This window comes from Sciurus carolinensis, chromosome 5 (assembly GCF_902686445.1).
Source record: "Sciurus carolinensis chromosome 5, mSciCar1.2, whole genome shotgun sequence".
NCBI lineage: Eukaryota > Metazoa > Chordata > Mammalia > Rodentia > Sciuridae > Sciurus > Sciurus carolinensis.
In genome coordinates, this window is record NC_062217.1 from 13,427,085 (window position 1) to 13,453,294 (window position 26,210).

Consider the following 26,210-nt stretch of genomic DNA (forward strand, 5'->3'; position numbering starts at 1 on the left):
TAATGATTTGGAAGGCTTAACAACATTATCAGTCACCTGTACCTATTTGTTATTTATAGAGAACTATACACAAAAATGACAAGTAGAAAATTAATAAGGATAGACTAAATTGTAAAATTTGAGAAATTTTAAAAATTTGAAATCATGCACTGTTTCCTGCATGATTTATTACATTAGAAATCAATCATCTTAAGATATATATAACCCCACCCCCCATCTCAACTACTTCAAAATTAAGCAGCACACTTGTAATATCTCACAGATCAAAAAAGAAAGCACAAGAAAAGTAAATAAAAAGTGCTTTGAACTAGGGGTTAATAAAAGCTTAAAATATCAGAATCTCGGGACAAAACAGTACTCAGATGAACACTTTTAACAAATTACTTGTTTCAGAAAGAAGCTAGATTAACAATCAAATTACTTTCAAATTAGATAGTATGAAGGAAAAAATTACAGTAAGAGCAGAAATATGTGAAATACAAAAGAAATAATGCAGCCAAAAGTTGATAAAAATCTAATGAGTCTAATCAAGAAAAAAGTAAGAAAAAATTTCAGTGGAAAGGTGCTATCAAAACAATCCTACAGATGCTAAAAATGTATTAAGGTAATATTACAACTGTATAATTATAATTATATAGCTTACATAACTTGCTCCATTTTAGAGGATAGAAACCCCTGCTTGCTTACATGTTCCATGTGAGTTATATGTTTTTTCCCATCCTTTCACCTTCAGTCTGCACGTCTTTACTTATGAGGTGAGTCTCCTGGAGAGAGCATAATGTTGGGTCTTGTTTTTTTGATCCAACCTGCCAGTCTCTGTCATTTAATTGATGAGTTTGGGCCATTCATGTTCAAGGTTATTATTGAGATATGATTTGTGATCCCAGTCATTTTGGCTTATTTCTACTTCTTAATTTGAACTAGTTTCTCCTTTGATTGATTATTCCTTTAGTGTAGTTCCTCCCTTTACTGGTTTTTACTTTTTTTCTTTTCATCTTTATGGAATATTTTGTTGAGTATATTCTGAAGTGCAGGCTTCCTGGTTGTGAATTCTTTTAATTTTTGTTTATCATGGAAAGTTTTTATTTCATCTTCAATTCTGAAGTTTAATTTTGCTGGATATAGAATTCTTGGTTGGCATCCATTTTCTTTCAGAGCGTGGTATATGTTATTCTAGGATATCCTAGCTTTGAGGGTCTGGGTTGAAAAATCCGCTGAGATTTGAATTGTTTTCTCCCATACACAATCTGATATTTTTCTTTCACAGTCTTTAAAATTTTGTCCTTATTCTGTATGCTAGGCATTTTCATTATAATGTGCCTTGATGTGGGTCTGTTGAAATTTTGCACATTTGGGGTCCTGTAAGCCTCTTGTACTTGATTTTCCATTTCATTCTTTAGCTTTGGGAAATTTCCTGATATTACGTCATTGAAAAGATTGTGCATTCCTTTGGTTTGTATCTCTGCACCTTCATCTATCCTGATAACTCTTAAATTTGGTCTTTTCATGTTATCCCATAATTCTTGGAAGTTCTGTTCGTGATTTCCTAACATCTTCTCTCCATAGTCAACTCTATTTTCAAGATTATATATTTTGTCTTCATTGCCTGAGGTTCTTTCTTCCAAGTTTTCTAGTCTGATGGTGATGCTTTCTATTAAATTTTTAATTTGGTTTATTGTTTCCTTCATTTCAAGGATTTATGTTTGATTTTTTTTCAGAATCTCTATCTCTTCATTGAAGTGATCTTTTTCTACTTGTATTTGCTCTCATTATCCTTTACTTCACAGATCAGTTTAACTATGTACATTCTAAACTCCTTCTCTGACATTTCTTCCACTGTGGTATTGATGGATTCTGTTATTAGAGTAACTTAGTTTGCTGGGGTGATTTGTTCCCTTGCTTTTTCATGTTGTTTGTATGTCTACCCATCTAACAGTATGCATCTGAGACAGTAGAATTTCTACCCTGGGTACTTATAGTGTCCCTGAAGGTTTCCAGTACCTCACTGTTTAGGGGGAGACAAATAATAACAACAACCAATGCAAACAATTTACAGCATTAAACCAAATAGTTCCTACTATGATGTCTTCAATGTTAATTATCACAATAAGCAGAAATGATATGATCAGTTATGCCTGTAATAAAAAAAGCAAGTTTGAAAAGCATTTACATTTTCAAATGATGGAAAGAGAGAATCAAAGTAATATAGGATGTGATGATTATGAGGGAGGAGGAAAGAAGACAGAAGTAAAAGATTAAGGAAGAGTGAAAGAGAGAACAATAGAGATTGGCTGTTAGCAGAAGAAAAGAGAGAATTGAGGGAAACAGGTAGGAGAAAAAATATGCATAAAGTAAAAATTTAAATAAAAAAATTAAAGATAAAAATAAAAGAATACAAAACAAAACTAAAATATACTGATAAAACATACTAGTTCACAAAAAAACTAATCCATGTAAAATAATTGGCTTCAAAAATGCTAAAAACAAGAAGAAGTAAAAAATAGGAAACTGTTTCAATGTCCACGTACCATTAAGGTCACAATTAAACAGTGAAAAAGAGTTTTAAAAAACACGTGTTGAAAAGGTAACGAATTCTTTCCACTGGAGTTCAAAAGATTCTCAGCTTCTCTTCTCAGTAGTTGTCATGCTCCACCCTCCGGACTGCTGGTGGGAGAGAGGTGATCCTGCAGATGGGGTCCTGGAGGCAGGGTTTAGGCTGAGGCAGGCTCCAGGCTCTTCACTGAATGCCAGTTGGTCCGGAGATTTTAAATCAGTGCACCTCCAGCACTCAGTACTTGCTGGTCCATGTGGAGGACTTTACCCCAGGGCTTCCCTGGTTCCACTCGTGGTGGGGGAGCCAATTCTTAGTCCCCTATGTCACCTGCAGACCCCTGTTTTCTGGTTTCCTGGGTTCAGTTTCCAAACAATTTCCCCCACCCTCGCCCTTCAGAATTCCCAGCCAGATGCATCTCTCCCAGTCCATCCTGCAAGCAGTTGGATTGGAGGGGGAGGGGGACAGCCGGGTGGGTTTCCCAGGCAAGTTGTCCCTTGTGTAAACCTCTCTCCATGTTTGATTTTCTTCTGGTCATGTAAGCACACTATGTCATGCAGCATGTGTTTACCGGGCCTGTATTTCAGGCCAAACTTGGGTTTGCCAGGAATCACTCCCTTAGTTGCTAGCCTTCATGCCACAGCTGCAAAATGGTTCCTTACTTTGTCCTCTGCAAGTCACCTGGAGAGATGGTGGCTTCTTTCCCCAAACTCAGATATCATACAGTAAGCGAGTCCTTCAGTTTCTTGGGCAAAGTCCTTAGTCTCCAAACACTCTGTATCCATCTCAGGCCTCCCAAAAATGCAGGTTCATTTAATTCCCTTACCCCTCTACTATGCTCACAGAGGGAGCCTTCTGACTGGAGTTTGGGGACAGCTGTGGTAGTGGCTGTGCCCCTGGGAATTTGTTCCTTATTTTATTATATCCAACCTCCCGTGTCCCCAATCTGCTTTGAATGTCCAGTTTAAGGCTCCAGTAAAATCCCCCTTCCTTTTTTTGATCACCCACCTTTTGGAGACGCTGCCTGTTTGCTTTCTAAGTTTCATGCCACAGAGCAGCCAAGACTGCAACCTCCTCTGTTCTGCCATCTTGGATCTTGGTATTTTTGTATATATCTTTTATCAGGACATGGAAGTTCCCTTCTTGTTACTAATTCATAAGAGATTTTTTCATCGATGGATGTTAACTTATTTGGTGTTATGTTATATCTTTGGGAAAATAATATTTCCTTTTCCCACTTTAGTGATAATGCATTGATCCTTCTATTTTCTTGAGTGACATTGACCCATAATTTTACTTTCTTTGCCTATGACACAAATCAAATAAATAGCAACATCCTATTTTTGTTAACAGTTTTGTTATTTTATTCATCCCAGGCTTTTTGCATTAATTTTGATTTTTAAAAATCTGCATTAAAACTCTTCTTGGAGTTCTGAGTTTTGGGTGCTCCCTTTAAAAGTATGCCAGAAACAAGCTAGTGACACAGCCCTGCAGACAGTGTAGTCCTTCGGGGCTCAGGCTGCGGCCCCCCTTCTTCTGTCAGCCTCTCTGCCTGGGAAAGTTTGAATCTTCCCTTGGTCTCTTGTGCCATGTGGAGTCTCTATTTTACCAGAGTTGGGCAGATGCCACTAGGCAGAAGGTAGATTTGGTGCTGGTTTACGTTAAAGAATTACCCTTTTATTTTCCAGTCTCTGAGCATTTCTTTCTTTCTTGATAGTTCCACAGAGCATTTCAAGAGATAGTTTTAATATTTTATCCAGCTGTCTTTGTTATTCTCCTCCGGAGACTCATTCAATGTATTTATTCCATTGTGCCCCCAGAAATGGTAGTCTGGAATGTTCATTACTGTAGGATATAAATTGCTGAGCTGTCTGCTGAGCTAAGCCAGTGCCTGATGACTGGCCCCTGGTTTAGCTAATTCCACTGCAAGGCAACCAGACAGTCCCGGTTCTCTTTTCCAGGAGCACTGGGAGGAGATTGTCCTGTGTGGGAATTGACACAGCGACACTGGTTTCAAATGGCAAACATTTGAAGTTGGATTTGCTTTTCAAAGATAGCTGATTCTCTTACATTCCAGGTACAGTTCTAGGAGCTTTGTGCGTAGCCTCTTGTTGAATTCTTGCTGCCACCCTGTGTGACAGTAACCGTTGTCATCAGCCCCCTTTGCAGAGAAGGAAGATGGGATGGGAGCTCACTCACATGCCTGTGATCACACAGGCGAAAAGTGGAGAGCCAGGATGTGAACTCAGCAACTTGGCCACCAAGTCCATGCCTGTGACCCCTGGGCTGCACTGCCTTTGCAGGTAGCAGAGTGATGTGGGGTCAGTGAGTGTTAACCCAAACTGAGGACCACCTAAGGGCTCCCATAGTAACCCAGTTTCCTGTCACCTGCTTGGCTTCTGTGGGTGGAACTGACAAAAGGGGCAGACCCCAGTGTCCTCAGGTAGCCATCAGTTCATGCCCTTAGTATGTTAACTGATTTCTGTAAAGATTTTTGCTAGAGCGAAACCACCAATATGTGGTTTACATTCAAAACATACTGACGACTCTTGTAGGAGTTGGGATAATCTGAACATTGATTCTGTGTGTATGTTTCTTTAATTACTCCTTTCTGTCTTAATGGAAGCTTTTGTCAATAGTACATATCAACTATACTCATTCCCAAGCATGATCTATTTAAACTTGTAAATAATATGTAACTACATAGGGAACCACTTTAGTTAGCTTTGAAATGACGCTGATATGTTCTGTAGACCACATTCTGGAGTTTTATAATCACTTGGGTTCTACAACCAAATATGGCTCCCAGATTGGATTTAACAAATGCAATTTGTTTTAATTTTATCTCAAGATACTTGGCTTCCATAAGAAGTAATTTGGTATTTTTTTTCTAGTTTCTTTTCAAAGAAACATTGATAATAGTGCTCAGCAATGTAAAAGACTAAAAGTAAAAATTTGGATCATTTTTTAAATTAAAAGTTACAGTTCCCCTTAAAGTACATAAAAATCTGCCATTTTTTTGAATCCATAGTTTAAAAAATTTAACTTGGACTCTTGGCATTTCCCTTTTTCTTCTATAATGAATTGAGTAATATCTTAGGTAAGACACACTTAGACTCAATTTTCTTTGCCAACAGAAAAAAAAAAAAAAAAGAATTAAATTGTGAATTTAAATATATTTCATGGATCAGTTTAGAAGGAAGCCAGTTGTTTGAACAATGGGATTGGTAAATGATTGATGACTCTTTGGGACACCCTGGGAAACAGGAGATTAGCATGCAAGACATTTATTGACAGGACCAGAGGATGCCTGGGACCAACCCCTGAGGCAGGAAGGAACATGGTCAGGCAGCAGGGGAGGCTGGACTGTGGAGTCAAAACAAAGATCCGAGCATGCCCCACGGGGACCTGGGGTGACCTGTCAGAGTGCCCCGATTTGGGGTAAGGCTCCAGAACTTCATATTCATCCTTCAACCAGCTGGACAAGGGCCATCCTGAGGGAGGCAGGGAGAGAGATTTTGGACCTGGCTTCCCTTTTCAGACAATGTGATTCCAAAAGAAGACTGGGCGCTGCGGGCTGCCTGCTGTCACACGCTTGGATGCTGGGAACAGGTGCTTCATTCTGAAGGAGGATCTGACACACACCTCGGCATCCACTGTGCCACATTTCATCCCCCCCCTGTTGAGGCTGTCTTGTAAAAGCTGGTCCCTGTTCTTGTTTTTGTGTGCCTTTCATTCCTTTGACTATAGAACTCCTGTCCATTCTAATCACCCTCCTCTGCATTTTGATTCCTCTTGCATCTCATGGCTCTTGCTTTGCCAAAGTCTGTATTTACTACTCCTGCAACTCTGTCTCCAGAGATTCCTCCAAGGAGCCTGCTGTGACATCTCCAGCTCTCCCAAGTCTCCCACAGCACTCTCTGTCTGTTTGGGCATTTGCAACCTATCACAAAATACCTCAATATAGATATGCACTTTGGCTTCATTTATTTTTTTCTTTGTCTAAGTACATTGTATCTAGACGACGATGATTTCAGATTCTATACAATCTAATAAGGAAAAAAGCTCTGTTTTTCATGTTTTCTAGCATTTTGTAATACACAAATTAGAGGCTCAAAAATATTTGTTAAATGAGTGAATTTCCGGTTGGATCTTAAGCCAAGAAGGTGATTGGTATAGACAAAGGAAAAAGAAACCATTTGAGTTTCCTGTTTTTGACCTTTTTCCATTTCTGTTTCTTTTGACACAACTGGCAATTTACCCAACAAATTATTGTTATTACTCTTATTATTATTATTGTGTGAATGCTCCTATGTTCCAGACACTGTATTAAGCAAGGAGGATAAGAAGGTAGACAAGACAAGGGACCTGGCAGTCACCGAGCTTAAATTCCACAGGCAGATGGTGCCAGGCACCAGGAGGACAATCATCCCGTGGTGAGATGGAATGAGCCAGGTGAGACCTGGAGGAGGTGACAGTGTCTTCAGAAGAAAATGATACTGCCATGACCAGAGAGAGACAGGAACTTCAGGCAGCAGGAACAGGAATTCAGGAGGCAGAGAGGATTCCATGTATTTGAGAGATGGAGGAAGTCAGAGGGATTGGACACTAGTTAGCTCAGGGGAGTATGAGGTTGGAGCTGGTGTTGACCAGGAAAAGGACTTGAATTTTATTATAAGAGAGTTAGGAAACCAGTGGACAGTGAAGGTTTGTTTGTATGTTTGTGTATTTAAAATAGGGGACAGAAGCAGACATACCATGAAACTAATGAGGCCTGTACTAGTCAGGGTTCTCTAGAGGAACAGAATCAACAGGAATTATAAAAGGGGATTTATTGGATTGGTGTACATGACCAGAAGCTGGATGGTCCACAGTGGCCATCTGCAGCTGGAGAACTGGAAGAACCAGCAGCTGCTCAGTCCAAGAGGCAGAAGCCCCAGAACAAGAAGGATCAACAATGCTACCCTAGCCTGCCTCTCATGCTGGAGGCCCGGGTTCGAGTCCCCAGCACTCTGGATTTGTGAAAATTACAAACATATGAAACCAACAATGCTACCCTAGTCTGAGACCAAGGCTTCTGGAAACTACCTGGAGAATCATTGGCAGAGTCCACTTTGGAAGAGTGAAGAAGCGGGAGTCTGATGTCCTCAGAGGATTGAAGCAGCAATCAAGAACCTGTTCAAGAAAAGTCAAGCTTATATCTGCATCTGCTTCCTTGTTCTTCCAACTTTTATTCCATCCAAGCCTCCATCCTATTGGCCCATGCTGCCCACACTTAGGCAGCGTCTCCACTTCAGTTCACTATCCCACATTCCAATCATTCCTAGACACTCCCGGAGGCCTCTTAATCATTGGCATCTCTTAATCCAATCAAGTTGACAATTCAAATTAACCATTACAGAGTCCAAGCTTCAGAACCTCCCAACTTCTTGAGTCCTTTCAAGGACTTGGAAGAACCCTAGCTATGTGTGTGTCCTGGTCATGACTTTATACAAATCTGCAATTAGTTAGGACTACCCTCTCTATGCTGACTTTCATTCCACCATACTCCGTTGGAATCTGGCTCCAAGGAAGTTGATCAGGGATACCTTTACCTTGTGCTTAGTGAAACACTGTCATATGGCTCCTTCCTGTGTGTGGTTAATGAAGTTGCTAGCCATCTCAGTGTAGGTGGTGGCTCACCTGGTATCACGAAGGTGCAGGGCCAGAGGTGCACATAGCATTGGGAGTATGTCTCAGCACCTGGCCCTGGTAAGCAGTACTGGAGGAGAAAAAAAGATATCAAAACTAACTATGGAAAATTCCTCTAGGCATCAGATGCATAAAATTCTAAGCAGAGAATTTCTTCTTTTATTAATTCTTAACTTCAGGATAAGAAAGCACAAAGAATTATAAATGCTCAATATTTATTTTTAGACTTTCAATGGGAATTGTACAAAATCCAACCTAGAATCCCTATTTGTTTGTTAATAAGTGCACATAGGTGTGTATGTTTGTGTATGAAGTTGCATATTAACTTATCAAAACAAAAATACGAATATCAAAAAGCAAATTTTAAATAACTACTCTAGAAGAGTAAGTTACCTTTCTGTTCTCTGTATAAAAAGCAATATTACAAAAGTGTTATTGGACAAGAAAGGATATGCAGTCAAAATGTAAACGAAATACCTTTAGGGGTGTGTCAAATGGGTAAATCATAAAACATCATGTTGTTTTTCAATTTATTTTCTTTCACATTTAATTTTTCACTAGGGGCGTCATTTTCTTTAAGAACCCTCTCTCCCAATTTTATAAGCTTTAGTCCCCATCAAACCTGGACCCACCTCTGATCAGGGTGATGCCATGATCTAATTTCTCTTTTATTACTGCCATGTGGAGAATGGATCAAGAGAACAACAGTAAAATCAAAGAGACCATAGTTGCCTCTAGTCACAATTCTTTTGAGTTTAGTTATTAATAAGGGTCATCCAAATGGTCAGTGGTTGTCACTGATCTTTCTTCATTGCTTTCTAGAATCAGAGCCTCTGACACCTTGGGTACCTCTGGGCTACTTCTTTGACTTTAACGTGCATATGAATCACCTGGAACCTGGTTAAAATGCAGACTCTGCCTCAGTAGTTCTGGGGTGAGGCCTGGGATTCTGCATTTCTAGCAAGTTCCCAGGTAGTGCAATAGCTGTTCAAATGAGATAGGAAAGCCCTGGGGTCTCTATCAGAGCTGCCTGGGTTTGAATTCCCACTTTACTACAAACTTTGTGACTTTGGTTATTTAACCGCTCCTCTGTAGCTGCTCATCTATAAACATGGATGCTCATAGAGTCAGTATAAGGATTAAATGAGACTTCCTATTAAGAGGTTATCACAGTATAGGGCACACAGAAGAGTTGAATTTGTTCTTTTTCCATCAGATAGACCATTAGACTTTCTGAGTCAGGCATGACTGGGACTTCTTGTGAGTGACTACCGCAATTTTTCACGTATGTTGGAAGGAAGGAAGGAAGGAGGGAAGGGAAGGGAAGGAGGAAGGGAGGGAGCTAGGGAGGAAGACAGGGAGGGAGGGAAAAGAAAGAAAGGGCCTTACTCTGCAACACGGAGTAAGTAAAATTAGTCAATACCTTTTAAAGAGTGAAATAAATTTGCAAATAAACATTGATCTGGTTAAGAATGTGCTCGATGTTTGTGAATGACAGAATGTTGTATCTTTCTACAAGCAAAATAGAAATGCCACCCCAAGGCCTTTTCTGAAGGATTGTGGCCGAAGTCATTATATTCCACGTGAGTGGTGTCTCCTTACTGAAAAAGTTCGTTAATACTTGGATAAGTGTAGAGAACAGTCTTCATTCAAGCTCCCTTATTAAACATGTTAAAGTCCTAACCCCTGAAAATGTCTCCGTCTGTGGGAAAAGGGTCTTTGTAGATGTAATTAAGTTAAGATGAGATCATGAGGCTGGGCCTTAATCTAATATGACTGGTGTTCTCCTAAGATGATGTGAAGACAGGCACAAGGAGGTCACTTGACAACAGGGGCAGTGCCTGGTGTGATTCAACGCCAAGCCAAGGACGGCCAAAGACCATGGCACCACCGTGGGGTGGAAGTCCAGGGAGGATTCTACCAGTCTCAAGGGATCTCGGCCCTGGTGACACCCTGATTTCAGCCCTTAGGCTCCAGCGTGTTTCGATAATAGTATAGCTCTGTTTTTGAAGCCAACTTCCCGTGGTGCTTTGCTACAGTAGCCCGGGGGAACTGGCTCAATCCTCTGCATCCTTTATTGTCCACAGGTGTATTTTTCCTTCTTTGGTGGAAAGCTGCTCGAGGACAGAGAACTGGACTTTACTCATGCTCCTGTCCCTTGGACAACTCAGCAGCAGAGTCAGGGCACAGTGGGCACATGTTGAGCTGAAGTAATTGGAGGTTTCCCCCAAATAATGCAGCTCATTACTGTTATTATGAATTTCCTATAATTCGCCCATCAGCTCTTGGCACTAATTGTCATTGAGGAAATACAAGTGCCTCTTCATTGCCAAGCAATGTTTAGATAGAAAAAAGAAATAAATACTTGTGGGGAAAGTCAAGAGATTGTTTTAAATTATATTCTAGTAGTGTCACTGAGACCCACTCAATACTTGCTGAGTGACAGGTGCTGCTGCATGTGGTCAGTGCGTATCCCCTTTCAATCCTCATTATGTCACAGTGCGGAGGATTTGATTGTTAGACCCAGTTCATCCATGAAAAAACCCAAGCTTAGAACTTGCTAAAAAGTAGATTTGAGAGTTCAACTTGGGTACTGTGATCGAAAACTTTGCTCTTAACCACTAAACAATGGTGACATACAAACTCTGAACTTTTCTTCTTGTGGATCCAAAAAAGTCCTCAACTTTGTGGTTTACAAATGATAATATATTTCGATTGCTCTTCATCTAAACACGTGAGTGGGAGTGTTGAGTACGTATGTATTCTGTGGTATAATTGGCATTTCCATGTACATCTGATCTATTTGTTCAGGCATATTTAGAACTTCAGAGCCAGGTTTTCTTAAGCTACCATGCAACTTTGGATATGTTTCTCTCCCTCTGTAAGTGCACATATTTTATATTTAATTGCATGTGTTTCCATCTCTGTACTGCTGGCTTATTAGGGGCTCACAGGAATGGGGAGCCCACTGTAACCAGATCACTGTGCTGCTGTGGGCTCCTGCATCTTTGTGGGGTGAGCTTTCATTTGAAGGAAAGTTTTCCAGCAAAGGAAAAGTAAGTCAGGTACCATGGCATGTACCCATAATCCCAGCCACTTGAGAGGTTGAGGCAGGAGGATTGCAAGTTCCAGGCTAGCCTCAGCAACCTAGTGAGACCCTCAGGAACTTAGTGAGACCCTGCCTCAAAATAAAAAAAATAGAAAAGGGTTTGGGGATGTGGTTCAGTGATAAAAACACCCCTGGGCTCAATCCCTAGTACAAAAAAAATAAAAATTCAGTTCATTTACTCTCATTAACATCACAAAAGTTGATATATATCTCTGTCTCTTTTTTCTGCTTACGTAAACCCAATCTTGGAAAGACTCACAGTAAAGTTATGCGAATGGAAACAGCATCCAACTTCTCAGCCTTTCTGGACACAATTGCATTTTAGGGGAACTTATTCCATATGTGAACTTCATCCAGAAATTCATTCTCTCTGGCTGTTTTATCCAGACTTTCAAATCATGTTTTTTTCAGGGCTGCTTCTCTGGGGCTGACTGTATCATGACTCAATGCCATATCGTTATCGGGGAAAATTCACTGATTTTGATTGTATTTTATTTTAGGAGAACCATATGGAAGCTTGACAAAAAACAAAAAGCAAAGCAGAACAAAACTGAATAACACTGGAGAGATGGCATAATGTAACTTTTCTTTTGTTGCCTCAGGTCCTAATAAAGAATTAGGCTCTGTCCTAAATCTGGAATAGTACTTTGTAGTTCATAGCTTCAAGGTGTTTTATAAATCACATATATTTATATTTATATATATCATGTTTTAATAAATCATATATATGTTATATATATATATTATTTTTTTTGCTGCAGGGAAGTAAACCCATTTCTCTTAAATAACCTAGTAAAGGATTCGTATTGTGGCTTCACCTAAAACACATTCCTCTTTTTTTTTTTTTTTGTGGTTCTGAGGATTGAACCCAGGGACACTATACTAGTGAATTGCATCCTCATACCCTTTTTTTTTATTTTTTTAATTTTGAGACAGTATCTCACCAAGTTGCAGAGGCTGACCTTGAACTTTCAATCCTCCTGTCACAGCCTCCCAAATAGCTGAGATTACATATGGGAGCCACCAGGCCCAGCCTACTCTGAATTTTTAATAAAATTTTGACCTGAAGGATGTCATAATACAGCTCATTGTGACATTACTATAGAGTTAGGACAAGCAGTGCTTGAAGCTCTGATCTTGACAGAATTGTTTAATTTTTAAGAGTCTTGGTTTCTCATGTGATGTTAGAATAGATCCATGGTGATGCCAGAGATTTTGTAAAATGTGTGTGAACCAAACAAGTGACTCACTGTTTATATGCTATCTCATGAAATTAGCTCTATGGATTTTCACCATATCTGAATGGACGTCTTAAATGATTTTATTAAAATTTAGGTTAAATAACACATATGGAATTTACATGGTGGGTACTGAAGGGACATCTCAAATTTTCAAAGTAGCTGAAACAGAGGAAGAGAGTGAAGTCATATGCCAGTTGATCATGCAATCGGGATGCACCAAAGGGAGCTTTGGGCCTGAGCTGTGGATCTGGTCACCCCTGGGGTTAAGGGGCAGACCCTGTAGGTAGTGTTGATCTGGAATCAAGCTTACTGCCCACAAGAGAATGTGTTTGTTGTACCTTGAGTAGGATTCTCTGTGGCAGTTGGGATTTACTTAGCAGTTATCACCCACGCAGGATGGGCTTGTTAGAGACCTGTGTAGAATATTTAGCATGGAATTTGGCACGTTGATAGATCCCTGGTGAATATTCTCAATTCCCTGCATCTCCAACCCTCCATCCACCCTCCCCCACCACCAAGGGCACAGAAGGAAGTCATTACTGTGTTTCATTCTGTATGAATCATGTTCCTGTTCACAGTGACTCAGCTATTTCTATGGAGATAGACCAGTCCAACAGCAATGATCTCTGAATTTTCAAATACACTAGGGTATTAGTGGTGGAAGAAGAAATCATTCTCTATTGAGTCAGTATTGTCCTCTTATAAATATAAGAATTTCGAATATTATTTTGGTTAGTCTGACTGCTCTAAAATCTGTAGTGTTGTAAGAGATAAAGCAGCTTTTGTATTTTCTCAGGTTAAGTTGCATTTTTTTATTTCTATGTAGTACCATAAGAAGTTAGTTTCTTTTTAAACAAATGTTTTGTAGTTGTAGATGGACACAATATCTTTATTTATTCATTTTTATGTGGTGCTAAGGATCGAACCCAGTGCCTCACATGTGCCAGGCAAGCACCCTACCACTGAGCTACAACCCCAACCCATAACAAAATCAGTTTACTGATGAAAATTACGGTTCATAAAACCAGGTGTGAAAAGTTTTAAGTACAATTTGCCTTAGATTTTTCACTTAAAACAACAACTTGTTTCTAAAGTTGGCCCCTTGAATTTTCTACTAACAGAGTTGTTTTTTGTTTGTTTTGTTTTTGTTCTTTTTTGGTGTGTGTAAAGAGTGAATAACACAATAGCAGGTTTTCTTCTGCATTCCAATAAGAAAATTGCTCTTCCAAATAGATAGTCATTAAAAAAAATATATCCACAAAAGTGTTACGAGTATTTTTGCCCTTGGAAATTCTGATGGGACAATTAAAAAATATAATCACCTTTATTTGTATTTACCTGATGTGGTGAATGTTTATTTCCACCTTGATAAGGGGTCTGCTAAGCACCTGGAAGGCCTGGAGCTTTCCATCACCCACGGTGATAACCTACGCTACGCTGTTCCTGCCCTGGCCCAGGTCATTTCTGTTCACCAGCTTGAACACTCCTACCTGTTATGGTTTGAAGATGGTTTGTCCCCTCCAACACATATGTGGAAATTTAATTTGCCAATTTAACAGCATTGAGAGAACGGGTCTTTAAAAAGCAATGAGGTCATTCAGTGCGATGAACGCCTCTGGATAGCTCTTGGTAAGTGAGGGAGTTCTCACTTTCCAAAGTGGGGTGTGTCACTGTGAGGAAAAGCTGTCACACAAGGGGCTACCCCTCAGGTTCCGTCTCTCTCTTTTCTATTTTGTGGTGCTGGGGTGGATCGGGGCCTTGCCACGAGCTGCACCCTCGCCTGAGCTGTCTCACTGGCAGGCACGATTGCCCTTCCGCTGGCCTGCTGGGAGTTGAAGCAGCATGAAGCTCTCGCAAGCCAAATTGATATGGAACTGTTTCCCAAATAAACCTCTATTCTCCATAAACCACCCCGTCTCAGGTATTGTCATTGCAACAGCAGTGGACCACGGCGCCATCCAAGAGGCCAACAGCACCTTCCTTGAGCCCGGCCCTCCGAGTAGGAAGGGCTGAGGAAGGAAACCTGTGGCTCCTTTTGTCCACACATCAGCTCTTAGGAGGGTGGCTACTGATGGGACAGCAGGGAAACTGCCAGGACCCATGCTTGTTCTGTCCATGGTCCACCTGGCCAGGACCTCTGCACAGAGCAGTGTCCATTTCTGCCTCTCTCTTCAGTCTCAGCTTAAGTCACATCGCCCGCTAGAGTTCTTCTAGAAGGGTGCATTACAGGCTAATGGTCATTTTCTTTTATGCCAATGAAACTGCTCTCCCCGCCCACCCCCATTTCTCCCCCTGCCTCATTGAGTTATTGATAATATGTCTCTTCATTATCAGTCAGGGTCTTGAAGAAGACTGAGTGATGGCATTTATTTTTACTGCTAATTTTAAAGAATACTGAAAATATTTCTGTAAGTATCACTTTTTAAAAAATTCTGTGAAAAAGTCAAAGCCCAAAGCAAAAACTATCTGTTGTCCCCTAAAACCAGAGTTTAGTCTTCTTTGAAGTCAACTAACAATATTTATGTGAATGTCACATTTGAGTTTGACTATGAGTCCCTAGAACAAAAAGGAAGACGACCATGCAATCCTTTTAAATGCTTCTTTTATTTCATTGGTTGTACATTGGGTGAGTGAACTGAATATTACAACCAAAACATAGAATTGATACAAATTAGACTCCTGTTTACACTGTAAGATAATGAATGAGGGAATTCTTTAAGTGTTACAGAAAGATTTAGTAGAAATGTTACCAGTGGTATATGGCTGAAAGAATATTTCTGTGAAGTGCTGTTATATCCTGAAAACCAAGAGTGAAATGTAGTTCCCATACAGGTGGAGAGTTAGTCTCTTAACTACAGTATTTGTTGACTTGATATCTTCATGTCTTGGATATTGGTGATTTTGTTTTTGTAATTAAACAAAGCATTTAAGATTTATTCATCATAGTCAGACTTCTGAATATAAACAAACTTTTGGCAAATAATATTTATACAGAAAAATAGTTTTAGATCCTCTCAAATCCCAGAATTATTCTATAAAATTACATTATAAATAAATAAAAAGCAAAATCTGTTGTACATATATTTGTACATCTATGCATTTGCCTTGCCTCCTCCTTATTGTAGATGGCATATTTATGACTCTTTGCATATAATCACAATTCTGGAAAATGGATATCATAGTAAAAAATACAGTCTTCTATATTTGCTCGGGGATACAGGTGATGTTTTTAATGCTCCATTATTAAAGGGCTGAAAATAGTTGTGTGCTAATAATTTTTAAAATCAAAATCATGAAATGAAAGGAAAAAAAAAAGACACTGTTATAACAATTAGTCTACAAAAATATTTCAGTGATTCCCGTAATTTACCTTTTAGTAATGTATACTATGTTTTCAATGAGTTTAAATGAATTAATGAAGAAAAGAAAAAGAAAACAAGTTGAGTGTTTTAGGCAAGTTGTAGCATAACTACATTGTTATAGTTGAGAAACTTACAAATATCAATAACACATAAAGATGAAACTACCAAAGGAATACAAGTTAGTTACAATACCTTTTCACAAATTAAAACAAATGCAACGATACAAGCACTATGTAAGATTACACTTAGGATGTGATTTTCCTTTGCTAGGGTTATCAGATCTACAATACAAGATAAATAGATAGTAATTAGACTCTGACCAACATGAATTAAAATTCAGATTTCTTTTTTTTCTCAAACAAAAAAATGATATGGTTGGTGCATGTGGTTTTCAGAACAGGTGATGATGTGAAAATTTAAAATATTTTATATTCAATCTCAAAAGTCAAAATACTTCAATCACCAAAATGTCCACAAAGAAAATGGATGTTTTAAACAATTACACATAATATCCATTTATAACAGATGTTTTGTTTCTTAAACAATAATTTAAAAACTATGTAGGTACTGTATAGGCTATGTGCAACATATAAAATGTGAAATATGAAATATTTGGTACGATAGTGCTTAAAATAAACTTTAAAACAAACTTTCTGAACAAAATTTAATTGTATCGCTATTAACTTGAAGATCAACCAAGTATTTAAAAAAGTAAACAACATTAAAATATGTTTCATCCATATATAGTATATATATGTATGTGTATATATAATATGTATGTACTTGTATTAAAGTTTTTTATACTTTTGAGACATAAAATATGCTTTAAGGTGAAAGAATTAAAAGAACTATTTTTTTCCATGCTGTAGTTAGTTACAACCCTTTAATCCAACTTTTGAAATGCAAAACAGTAATGGATTTTTTTAAAAAGTGAAACTATCTACTTGTTTTGTTTACATCGTAATTTAGATTAAAGTCACAGTCCAATTTGCAGTGACTAAACTCAAACTTACTTAAATTAGAATATTATACAGATCTCCTCACCTACAGCTTCCTTGTTTGACTAGGTTTTTAGTTTAGAAGAGTTACTCTGTAACAGGCAACTGGATGGTGAGTTTGAAAGACTAATCCCTTCGATTAGACTGTTGGCATAGGCCTCGCATTCCCATCAAGCTGGATGAAGTCTGGCAAAATCTAGGCACTTCTACAAAGTCTCTCTTATAAAACAACTTTAAAAATATACTTGTAAAATAATACCTTCAAGACTTTGTTGGGTGGGGTATGAAGCTCATACCGTGCAAAGTTTCTTTTTCAATCTATTTAATGTTTTTCTAGAATCACACGATTCAATGCGGCATCTCCAGGCAAACCAAATATCACACTTGGATGTGTCCCCAGTACTTGTGCTTGAACTTCTATTCAGATTTTAGACCTGCAGGACAGGTGTCTGTTTTACTTCACTTCTCGTCCTTGCTGCGGCATTTGTCTCGTCAAGAAGTGAAACTTACCCTTAGATCCAGTGAGTAAATGAAATGACAGTGATCAGAGTTAGAATCGAACCTGCCCTCGGAATAGGTTTTTAAACTAATGCTAATTGTTTATTGCTAAATTTGAAATATTCTGAGTCGAAATGAGTACATGGGCCGGACTTTTTTGCATCAGCTATAGTTATGGAGATAAGACAATATTCCTAGGACAGAAACTATGTTGAGAAACCCTTTAAAAGTAAACTTTATCCTTTATGTCTTTAAACATCACAGCTGGTCTCAGGTAGTTAACTATCTTAGGTTGGAATATACTAAGCATACCATATTTAATACTCATATATGATATAGCAGCACTAGCTTCTTAGAGTCGTGGTCTGTCCGGAAGAACTAAATCTTTATTTAGCATGCAGTTTGTGGCAATTCTATTGAGGAGGAAACAGGATAGTATGTACAGTAACAATGTTTAGTTATTCTCAATGCAGATTCTTGGCATTCCATTCCATTTCTGCTGATTATTTCAGAATTATCTGTTAAAGAAAAAGACAAGTGTGATTTAGACCTCCTTCTGCGAGGCAAAATGCTGAGTTTAAGTTTCACTCTTTGCAAACAGACATTTGAAAATAGGTGCTTTCTCCAATTTCTCATCATTTTGATGCAGTTATATTCTTGCACAATCCCCACCCTTCATGCTAAATAATTTTACATTTAACCACGTTTGCTATTTGGCCACTGTCGAGAACAATGACTTAAATGCACAGTGTTTTTTGTAAAACGGTGACAGCATGTATGTAGCATACAGTCTGTTTGGGCCTCTCTCTTTTTATAATTTTTGCTTTGTCTTTCTTTATTATATGTTCACATTACTGTCCAATTGATATTTGCTATGGGGATCAGAAGTCAAATCAAAGGATTTTCTTTACTTGAAAAGTCATCTTAAGCTTAAATATAAATATCTTAAACTTTATAATCAATCTGGTATTATTTATCTATTAACTTATATTCAAAAATACATTCCCATCAAAAGCAGTTTTGCTCCTAAGATATAACAACCAGTTTCAAGTTCAGGTTATGTTTAAATGTAATATATTAAAGCAGTTAAAAACATTCTTAATAAATCCAAAAGCACAGATAACGACAGAGAAGGCTAAACTATCAAATGCAGACTACGGTCCCTGCAGTTCCATCTCCAAGTTCATTTCAAACTCTGTCCCTTTACACAGGAGAAGGAGTTTGGCCTGGGTGCTCTAGTCCATTAAATGTCAAGCTTAAAAGCCAAGTTTTCAACATATTCTAACAAAACCCTCTTTCTGCAATGCTTTGACTAGATTTTGTGTCATTAATAAACAAAACACTTATTTTAAACAGTTAAGAGTCTTTGTGTAGGAAATAACTGATAAACATGCTTTATGGAGAGGATCAGCGAATATTCCCACGCCCTGGGATTCAATTCAATTCATTTCTACAAATGTAATTACTATCCATATGTCAGAGTTTATACATGCAGCTCTTCCCCTAGAATGGGTCCCCTATAGTTTATACACAACAGTTTCAGCATACTCACAAAATAAAATATGCACATTCTTTATTTTACTGAAACATACAGATGTGTATAAGACTGATAAAAATAGAGAAAAAACTTATTTACAGTAAATATACTAAATGGAAGCTCAAGCTTCAGATATTAAGATCATTCTTTGTTTTTTAAAAATACCTTGGAATTGAAAATTGATTGGGAAAATAACATTCCTTATTTCATATGCTGATAGATATGGACAAAAATAAAATGATTTTAAATGAAATATTATCACTGTATATAGGATTTGGATACTATTTTCATTATAACTGGGTAATAGATTCTCCAAATGGTCAATTTATAACTTCATTTTTAGGTTTAGGTATTTGATTCTTGAATGGGAACTTTTCTATTTCATTCTTGGATTTCAATGCTATCTAAAAGTTTTCTAAACAAGAATGTGCCCCAGGACATCAAATCATGTCCCAGTTTTCTATTTTCTCTTCTTTTATTTTAACGAGAGTCTCTCTAAAACATTTACAGAAAAAAAACTCACAGTTTAAAACCAATATACATAACAATATATATTCTGGAATATATTTTATATTCCTGCTTACTAACAGAAATCAAAAGTCCTTATAGAATAAAATTCCCAACCACTTGCAAACAAAAGAATTCTACAGAAAGCCTAGCAGTGGGCAAATTAGCCCGGGCCAATTTGTATTACAGAAAAAGTTAAAACAATTCCTTGAACCTGAATTTGACAAAGAGATGACTGTGACCACTGAGGTTTAATTGGACTATAAATCTATTTCCAAGTTAACTAAAAACATTGACTAGGTTCACCCAGACTACTTTCCCCCTCTATCCCAGTCTATCCACGAGCTGATATATCAACAAAGACTCAAGTTTCAGTGCTTCTGAATTTGTAGGTGTGACTACTGCCTGCATCTGGCCAGAAAACTCTGGCTACCCTGGGTCATGTCTTTGTCTATCTTGTGGAATATATAAGTGGTCTAAAAAATAAATTACACTTCTAGCAGCCATGAACTTCAAGAGGTACAAGGGATTTGATCTTAGGAGTCAGGAAAACTTTGGGCATTTCTCCTTAGCCATTTCAGTTTTTAGTGGCAACATTTTTCTTGAAAATATCATTTATTATTAAGTTATTTTTTCTTTTTGAGAACTATAGCCTGCTGGTAGAGTGTGAATTAAGTGCACTCTGGGGTGAAATACGCCCTAGAAATAGACACAGAATGGGAATCCAGATGAAGAACGGCTGCCGACTGATGCTTCTTATTTAACTACTGCCCATTTGATTGCTGCTTCTGAGTTTAGGGGTCTCAGGACAACATAGCCCCTAGGGCACTAGGGGAGGCAGGATGGACCCAGCTGGAAGAGCACTGTGGGGACAGGCTGCAGGGAAGAGGAGAGCCAAGCTGGAGGTGGGGAGCTGCTTAGAGGGAAGGAGGGATCTTCTACATGGTTTTTAATTTGGCTTTTCTTTATTTGGATTATACTTTTAATTGGCACTAAAGAAACATAATACGAAGTTGCCTGCATATTTTAGTATAGGCACAAAATACAAAACATACATTCTTAAAGTAACAGACTTAACCCTGGAAGATGGGTTATACATCTGGTAGGGACAAACCTTCACCCTGAGCTTGTTCATTAGAAAAGTGGTGAATTAAAAAGCAGATCATCAAAGTGAGCTCAACAGACTGACTGTCAGTGGTTTCTTTTTTGCCCTTCACTGGGCCAAGTGGAGGCCGTAACCCAAAGTTCCTGACACAACCCACAAGGCATTGCAACCCACGCCTTCTTGGTAAAGGCAACTGAGAATTTTCATGATATTTCATGAAATTTACAAGAGAAATGGCCACCATGCCGGGTCTCCTGAAAGTGTCCTCTCTGAAGCGTCGTTGATTTTGTTTGAATTTTAATATATAGTCCCTTGGTTTTCAGTAGGCTCTGAGGATTTCTGCGAGGGTCTGAGGAGCTCGATCTGTCTTTGAATCACACTCTGAAGACGTGTAAAAGATGGCTTGCACAAGCCAGATGTTCGCTCCCTCTGCTCCTGGCACAGGAACCCCCTCCAGGGCAGGGAGATGGTCATCTGAGATGGGACCCAAAGAAGCAAAGGTTCCAAAGAGCTAGTTGGGACCTCTTATGGTGCCCGCTGGGGAGGGTGCTCAGAAGAACCCCTGTGAGCTCAGAAATCAGGGGAAGGGGAGGCCTTGGGGTAGGACCTGAAGAAAATGGAGCCTGGAACTCTAGATGGGAGACAGCGGGGACCGTCTCAGGAGCCAGATGGGTAGGAACCGCTGAGGGACCTGTGGGACGGCTGGGCCTGAGTGGCCCATCGCATCGCGTCCACGCCTCCTCCCGATGGACGCTACAAATATTTCTCCTCACAGCATGGGAACTCCCCACCAACCACAGCACCGCTGCCACTGCTTCCGAGAAACCCTGGCAAGCTACGATGTGAGACTGAAATCAAACATACCGAAGAGGCTACATTTCTGTTCATCTCCCAGATGGACTTGGCCCTTAAGGCAGCAGGATCCCAGATAACAGAGGACTATGACAGGAAAAGGAGGTTCACTGCCAAAGACTCTAGCCAATCTTTTAGGGTGAATAAGAATGTTGAACTGAAAGCATGGATTTCAATTCCTTTTTCCCTCTAAAGGGAGAACACACAAAAACGAGAATAGCTGATGCCTGCAAAACCACCTCCATTCTATTTTTAAAACAGAAACACACGATCTCAAATCATGAGTGACCTCATGTCTTCAGTGGACCTTCCAGTTGTAACAAGAATATGTGTGATGCCAAAAATATCAGATGGTTGCAACAAAGTCTATTTATTGATAAGGAAAGGCAATCATATTAGGTGGATTCAACTATCACCCCTGAAGTGGCTGGTATTAAGAATCTGATGATTCTGCTTAAAAACAGCCTTAAGTCTCCCCCATCTGAAAATGGTCCGTGACTAGTCTCACACCTATTTACTGAAGATGAAGCATGAATGGCTTCAACGAACATCAAACGTGTTGCTTTCCTACAAATGTTAGCAGCAGCCACTTAATGATTCCTGTATCCTCAATGAAGTGCCTACCGTGGACATTGGGGAGCTTACTAAAAAGTGGACTGGGTGAAGGAGTAGATATTAACCTTGCCAGGACCAGGTAGGAAATGACCATAAGTGAGTGGGCTGGGTGGGGAGTGTGGCAGCAGCCAGTCAGCTCCCGTCAACTGGAGCTGCAGAAACCCAGGTTCCATGTTGCTTGAGCTTCTATTTTCCCAAAGAAGCCGGAGATTCGGCAATTAGGTGATGTTCTAGAAAACGACTCTGTATGAGTCAAATATATCTTTGGGTTGAATTCAGCCATGAGCTGCTGGTTTGTACATTCATCAGCCTCACTTTCTTGAGGGAGATATCCAGGTCTGGATTGCTGTGTCCCGAGCTGGGCATCAGTCCAGGTGACAGTAACATCAGGGGAGGCCACTGGTTGAGAGTGAACAGGACCAGAAGAGAAGGTCTACCAGAGAATTAATCCTGCAACTTTCAGACATTTGCTTTCACTCTAAGGAACAGGGCACTTGACCAAGAGACAGCCTCTACCTACAAAGAAAATATTATTCCTCCCTTGACTGAGTCACCAGTTATGAAATATGCATGTTGGCTCGTCTCTTCCCTAAAGATGATGGATTTAGGCTGCGCCATTCATCACTTGAAAAAGAACTGATGTGAAATGCATTTGGTTAAAGCAAAATAATCATTCAGAAACTGAAACACTGAGCCTAAACTCAGCACTGTGTACTCAACAGCTACACTAGCCAGTCCTCACACAGGAGAGTGCAAGAGAAGACAGAACAGCACAGGATTTGTTCAGTGTTTCACAGGGACCATGTCTGAATCCTATTGTCTTTTCTGCCTGATTGTCCATCTCTAGAACTGTACATAAACTTGTAAGTTGTAAGCTTCTAGACGACTCTTAGAAATGTTTACACTACTTACATGAAAGTGCTCATTGCAAAGACTCAGGAATGTCAGATAATCTTTGAAAGTGAGGGCTCAACATGAAATTCACTAAGAACTCTTTCTGCTTTTCCTAATCCATAGGGAAAACATTTCAGTGAAGACCAATTATCCCTATGTTCTCAAACCGTGAAACGATTAGAAAAGAGGAATAAAGGATGTTTTAGTTAAATTCTCCTGTGAATCGCCATCAGAGATTATCTTCTAACGCTGAATTTGGAGAGGTAAATAAAATAAACTTTTAAAGATGTTTGTTGGCCTTGGTGAACGGGGAAGGGATTTCAATGGAACTACCATCAAGATAGAAACCCATGTGGGTATCTCCAAGCAGGGTGTGTATATTAACTGAGCCCATGGCAAAGCTGAGCTTCTTACGAATGGGAGGAACGTCTCATTTATCTTTTTATCTCCAGTGTCTAGGATGGGGCTGGGCACATGGGTGGCATTTATTAGTTGTTGGTTGCATGAATTAATAAATAAGAAGTCACCGAGGATACAGTGCCACAATGCTGGCATCAACACAAGGCCACCAGACCAGTCATGCAACAGAGAGAAGGCAGGCAGGAAAAGAGGCCCTGAACCCTTTAGACCACCCAAAGAAAATATCCGTATTTAGTGGATTTCTTAGAAATCTGTCCCCAGGATTACACGGCCCTGTGTCCTCAGATGAAAATTTTAAAATGTGGGTTTCACTGTCTCTTTAAACAAAATTTAAAATGAAAAACTGAGTGGATTTTACCAAAAATATGACGAAGCTAAGGAGGACGGCATGTGGCTGACCGTCCTGATCTCTTTATATACATGCATTTACTTATTTTTCCAGTGCTGGGATCAAACGCAGGGCCAGGTGTGTGACAGCCACGCCTCCAACCCCTCTACTTTTCCTTATCCATGGTTTTCTTCTCCTTGTTCTGCTGAACATCTTCCTCTGTACCACTCTCCACCGCACCGCTTCCTCCTTCCATCTCTCCACTTTTTAATTCCACCCCCTCTTTGTCCTGCTGCTCCGCACCTCTTCTCCATGGTGGCCACAACCACTGAGATTCCCTGATCTGGCCCAAGAGGCGAGAGTGGCGGCACAGAGGCAGACAGCCTTGGGAACAGAATCTGCTGTTCCCAACAGGCTCCACAGAATTTGCTATTTAATCAGAGTATGGATTACTGACGTCAAAAGCAAATGTCTTTTGTCTCTTGGTGAACATACAGTAGCAGATAAAAAGTAATTAATTAAAGTGTTATTCATGTTAATGAACATACACTTTGAAGAACTTTCTTTGGCTGATCTTATGACTACTTATAAAATTTAACTGTATCAAAAGTTTGGAGATAATTAGTGGAATATATAAGAACACTTTGAAAACTGGTCTTATTCATTATTTTAGGGTAATATTATTCTGAAGGAAGGCAGTATTGTACCGTGATCACCTTCTTTTCAAATATATTTTTATTTGCATAGCAGAGGAATATACTGGGGGCCTGGGAGAAAATTCTCAAATATGACAGTTTCATCCTGGAGAAGAGCTAATTGAAGTTGGATGGAACATCCATAATATTAAGTTGCACCTTAAAGACTAATTGTGTCAGAATTGTTATTGTTTTTCCCTCCAATGCTAATATAGAGTTCACATCCAAAGTTCTAATTTCTCTATGACATCATTTTGCGAATGACTCATTTCTGCCTAGTATTTTCTACTCTGTCATATTTGAACAGAAGATTTTTATGTACTTTCTAATACATGAAAACTTTGTCATTTAAAAACACTCATAATTGAGGTATGCATGAAAAGTACTAACGCTAGGCTCATCAAAGATGACTGAGCAGGGTCCGCACTGACAGCCTGGACGGCGTGGATAAAATCCGAAGGTGGAGATTCTCCACTGAGTCAGATTCTGTGCTCACATGAGCCATGCCATGTGTGGAAACAGTTAGACTCTTGTATGGCAGTAAGACTTAGATCAGGACCCTCCCCATCCCAGTCCCGGCCTCTCTCAGCTCCAACGGCCTGGTGGGGGATCTGCTGCTTTCACTGAGGTATGCAGCTAGTCCTCAGATGATCTAAAAGTCCCAAGGTCATCCCAGAGTGACTTTTGATTCTGAAGGGGAGGTGATGGTGGTCAGGTAGTGTATGTGCAGATTCCCAGACCAGATAGAGTCTATCACACAAACAAAACAACCACCATAATGTTTACCAAAAGCCATCAAGTGAAATGACTAGACAGCTTTTTTATTATTATTTAAACTGTGCTCATAAAATAATGTCCTTGATTGGGTAGTAGGGAACTTGGATTTATCTGTAAAGGAATCGCTTGACTGTTTTGCACCAGACAAGCCTCCTGAAAGGTGGCCCATCGCACAGAACTGCTCCCGGTTCAGAGAAGTCATCTTGCCTGTCACTGTTAGTCCTTCCTATGGGGCTGGGGCTCCCCGTGTACCTTCTGCTTCCTTCAAAGATAGGGGCGCAGGGCTGGCCCATTCATGGAGTGGAAAGGATGAAAGAATTATGGGAAGTTCTTTATGCTCTTCTCAGAGTTAGGACCCTTTTCTCTACCCCAGTCCCAGCTTCCTTCTATTCCCAGCCCCCTGGGGGAATTCTGGGGGTCCCTCCCCCCATGGCTTTCACACTGAGATGAGAGGGTTGTCCCCAGATCACCTGCCAGTCCTCTTGTCATCCAAGAGAGACTGTTTTCTTCTCCTACAGGTTATAAATGAGGAAGGAGGTAAGGGATATGAGAGGGAAGCTTTTTATTCCTAGTCCTGTGCCCCGGTTTAAAATAAAAATGTATTTGAGAATTTGTATGTTTCTTCAGAAAGAGAGCAGCTATGAGATCAAGTTTGCTTAGCAGTTGCCAGAGAAAGAAAGAAAAAAAACCCTACAAAATCCTAGGTTAGGAGAATCTCACGAGAGTCAGGGGGTGGGGTGGGGGGCAGGGAGGAGACACAGGCAGATCAAACCAAGGCATCAGGGCACATCAGAAAGAAGGTTTGCACGATTTGGTGGCCACCCAGGAGCATGTCCTCGCTCCACATTCATACCCCAAAGACCTTCTCTGACTGGGATTCACCATGAATGATGGCTGCTCTGCCTCCGACAGGGGAGGGGCAGGAACTTTCCATTAGACTCTGCGAGTTTGGCTCAGGCACACACTTTCAACATCATTCTTGAATCTCAAAGAAATAGAGACACCCAGGAACATGGATGGCATTTGGCCC

General features: G+C 39.6%; 1 protein-coding gene across 9 annotated transcripts in view; it reads right to left on the reverse strand.

Moving 5' to 3' along the window:
• Positions 1 to 15,177: 15,177 nt before the first annotated feature.
• The window catches only part of Mbnl2 (muscleblind like splicing regulator 2), a 150,038-nt gene continuing 139,005 nt past the window's right edge, over positions 15,178 to 26,210 (reverse strand). For all 9 annotated transcript variants that reach the window (XM_047552626.1, XM_047552628.1, XM_047552623.1 and 6 more), the window contains one exon: positions 15,178 to 17,968. In XM_047552626.1, the coding sequence (XP_047408582.1) occupies positions 17,841 to 17,968 (128 nt within the window). In that variant the 3' untranslated portion in view covers positions 15,178 to 17,840. The remainder of the gene's footprint in view (positions 17,969 to 26,210) is intronic.